At 43.1% G+C, this 3,923-nt stretch overlaps 1 protein-coding gene across 1 annotated transcript; it reads right to left on the reverse strand.

Moving 5' to 3' along the window:
- Positions 1 to 1,372: 1,372 nt before the first annotated feature.
- Positions 1,373 to 3,256, reverse strand: LOC113047196 (zona pellucida sperm-binding protein 3-like). Its single transcript, XM_026208518.1, has 8 exons — positions 2,663 to 3,256; positions 2,471 to 2,592; positions 2,298 to 2,401; positions 2,052 to 2,229; positions 1,869 to 1,986; positions 1,718 to 1,803; positions 1,557 to 1,645; positions 1,373 to 1,484 (listed from the first exon to the last, which is right to left on the reverse strand). The coding sequence occupies exons 1-8, from the start codon at positions 3,230 to 3,232 to the stop codon at positions 1,417 to 1,419; spliced, it is 1,335 nt and encodes a 444-aa protein (XP_026064303.1). The 5' UTR covers positions 3,233 to 3,256; the 3' UTR covers positions 1,373 to 1,416.
- Positions 3,257 to 3,923: the final 667 nt, after the last annotated feature.

The raw sequence follows: 3,923 nt of genomic DNA on the forward strand, positions 1-3,923 counted from the left end.
TCCCAAAGATGTCTTCCATCACCTCCAGATATTGAAGCCTCTCCACACTGAGATGCTTCACTGTTGGCAGGGACAGGATGGCACAACTCAAAAGCAGTGTGTTGCTGCTACGGTTCTTCTGGAAGGCTTGGAAAGCACCATGCCACTTTTGCCACTGGATCCAGCAGCAGTTCTTTTGACTGAACACCAAAAATATGTTGAGAAGGCTTTCCAAAGTCAATCCTGGCTTGTCTCTGGATAGGAAACTTTTGTGGTGCTAATACAGTACTGTTATTAGCAGATTTTGTTGGACTCTGAGACATCCTGGTTCGATGCTGTTGAAGCTTAAACATTACATTGTTTTGCATTGATCTATCTTGCCATTGTGCTTCAGATGAACCAGTAAACACCAATAACTTTCCAAATACTGTTTGCCTAAACCCAATAGCTTTTTTTTTTTTGATCACCATGTTTTTATTTTTGGAGTCTCTCAGCTGAATGAACTCATTAGGTGATTAGTGGAGTACTCCACTTAATTGGTGTCTTATAAAAAGAAATATACCACTGGGGAGGCTCCAGGAACAGTTTGAAAACATTTTTATACTCAAGCAGCCCATTGTTTTCTTCTGTTAATTCTTAATCACCACATGTAAAAATATTAAACCAAACATGTTATTGGAGGTTTTTGTAAGCTTTGTTAAAAAAAAAAAAAAAAAAAAAAGCGGTCAGTAAGACTAACCATGGTTTGCATTTCCACTAGAGTTTAGTAACACTTTAGAGGAGATGGAATCGTCGTTCCACGTCACCTCAAGCGCTCACTGAATCTGCTCCTTTACCAAGGAGTGGGAACATCTGTACTTCCACATCCAGTCACAGCACACTTTGGGTTTCACAATGTGGGCCTTTTGATACAGGAACCATTTGATTGGTTCATGCAAGTGCGAGATCCTGCTCTTGTAAACCTCCAAAACAAAATCAAAACTATGTACAGGAGTCTAATAGGGGGAAGTCATGGCCTAGTGTTTAGAGATCTTGACTCCTAACCCCAGGGAGGTGGGTTTGAATCTCAGGCCGGCAATACCACAACTTATGTGCCCTTGAGCAAGGCGCCAAACCCCCAAACGCTCCCCAGGCGCTGCAGCATAAATGGCTGGCCACTGCACCAGGTGTGTTTGCGTTGGATGAAACGCACAAATTCTGAGTATGGGTCACCATACTGGGCTGAAGGTCAAGTCACTTTCACCCCCCACTTAATAGGACCCCTTTATAAGACACTCAAGATGGAAAACTTGACAGTGGTCAAAAGCAGTTTGGCTCATATGGGAGTTCCAGCAAAGCCACATAACGGATTCAAATTGTAGATTTAAAGAGAAAAGCAAGCGCAAGACAAATGCACAATCCATTAAGATCATTTTAATAAAGTCACAGCACTTCCAGTTATTTTTGGCCATGGCCAGATTTCTTAACACTGATGGGCCCAACAGAGGATTTATCCCACCACAGATCTGAGGAAAAAAACCAAGCAGTTAGAAAAAGCGGTGCATAAAAAGAATAAGGTCAACCTAAACTAATCCGACCTTTATGGGGCTGGTCACTTCCTCTTCTGGTACTACATGTGGAGTCACAGCAGCCACACACCTGGTCGGAACCATCTGCAGACACCCAACTGACAAGACACCCTTAAGTTAAAAGCATTTCCTCAGTCACCTGTACACTTTAGGAGGTGGGGGAATCATACCCATTAGCAGAGAAGGAACAAGCTTTCTGTTCAGGATTTGGAGTCGTTGTTGCTACGGCCACCTTCACCATGCAGGTGATGTAAACCTGCAGAGACCATCATTTGTAGATCATGATAGCACAGCATATAAAGCATTGCACAGGTCACATACCAGTCCACTGTCTGGTTGCTGGAACCTGAAAGCCTCTAGCTGAAGCTGCAACTTGTCACCTTGAGTTCGAGGCATGAAGTGAGATCTGGAGCCTGTGAGCTTGGCATCAACCAGGCACCTGGGAAAGGAACCAAGTTAAACTTCAATACACCTAGTGTGGGAGACATGAGGTGCACCACTTACCCATTGTTCTCAATAAAGGAGTATCTGGGGACAGATGTGACATCAGGGACTATTGTAGCCACACAGCGGTCCACAAACACACGGATGGGAACATGGCTGTATGAAAGCACAGATGCTTCAAGGTTTATGATGTCACCCAGGAAGTATTGGTTAGAAGGCCTCTCGAATCTCCAGTCATCTACAAAGACAACTTTTAGAACAGGTTCACAAGCACTGGATAGTTACAAGAGCATTTGGTACACCAACCGGTCATGAGCTTGAGGGAGAAGACGAAGACCTCCTCTGCAGCTTCCATAGAGGTATATGGGACCCAACTGGGCACTAAGGAATCGCTGCTCACATTATGCTTTCTGCAAGGGAGTCAAACCATCACCTTACCCTGACTTCAGTACATCAGCAGCCTTGAACCCTGACCTCACCTTGAATAGTGACACTCGATTCCAACCACTGCACTAATGCTCCGAACAATAGGAACACCAAGTGAAGCCTCTTGAGGGGTGTGGAGAAGTTTGAAGGTGTAGACAAGCTCATCGTTAGTCACCTGAAGATAGACGAGTCCTGTTAGTCAAAAAAAAACTCCAAGCCACAGAAAGGGAACATTGAAACCTCACCATCACTACACTGCCACATTCATGCAATCCAGACTCAAAGACAAGCACTTGAGCAGAAGGGTCTTCTCCAGTTGCAGTACAGCCTCCCAGTGTAAGAGCAGAGGAGCTCACTAGCTTCCCAATCCCAAAGAAGTCTTTCTTGACTTCCACATATATGGAACCCTCTCTACACTGAGCCGCTACGCTGTTGGGAGGGACAAAGTGACGCGGATCAAAAGGGATGACTGGCTGCTGTGGTTCTTCTGGCAGGCTTGGAAACTGCCATGTCAGTTTTGTCACTGGACCCAGCATCTGTTCTTTTGACTGAACACCAAAAACATCTTGAGAAGGCCTCCTAAAGTCACTCTTGGCTGGTGCTTGGACAGGAAATCTTTGTGGGGCAGATGCAGGTTTACTGGGGCCATGTTTCTTGGGAATTGGAGGCATCCTAGAGTCGGTCTTCTGAACTTTTGCCCTAGGCATAAAGTCGCCTGGGGTCCAATCACTTCTCTCGCTGGGACTCCACTGTGCTTCAGAAAATCCCAGCACAAAAAGGAACACCAATCCAAATCCAACTTGCCCAAACCCCATTGTTGTTCAGCTTGCAGTTCAATAATGCATTAGCTCTCCACCATCCAAATTTATTCAGCTGAAAATCAGGATGGCTCCGCCTCTCTCGTGACAAGCATCATTTTCCTCTTTACCAGCTAATTTACTCAATCAATTTGTCACAGGTGAAAACCATTTATTTCTCTTTACTCAAAATAAACTATGCCCCATTTAAGGACATGTTGTATTAGAAGCTATACTAAATGATTGTTTACTTTAAATATAAAAATGACATAAATAAAACACAACCAACATCTAAGCCGTTTTGTGTCCTCTTTTTATTAATTGAGAAACATGATCACAGACAGAACTGTACACTAGAGTTTTCAAAATAATAAAGATCATTGTGTTTCTACACTGTCATGTTGTAGTTGTACACAGTCACAGTTTTATTGTAGATTCACTAAAATGTTTTCTCCTCCTTCCCATTGTTTTTTGACTAGATTGATCTGTGTGTGGATTTACGGTAGACTTCCTTCCTTCAGCTTGAACTACTGCATGCTGAAAGAAACCTTTTAATGGAAATTAAGAACAACACACATTAATACACACTGGAAAATGTCTGGAAAAGTCTTAAACTAAATATATAATGTTGACAAATAGTTTGTGAAGCAGCGCACACACACAGAAAAAGTTGGCAACTATTAACAAAGAGGTTTTTTTTTTTTTTTTG

This window comes from Carassius auratus, chromosome 28 (genome assembly GCF_003368295.1).
Source record: "Carassius auratus strain Wakin chromosome 28, ASM336829v1, whole genome shotgun sequence".
Taxonomy (NCBI): Eukaryota; Metazoa; Chordata; class Actinopteri; order Cypriniformes; family Cyprinidae; genus Carassius; species Carassius auratus.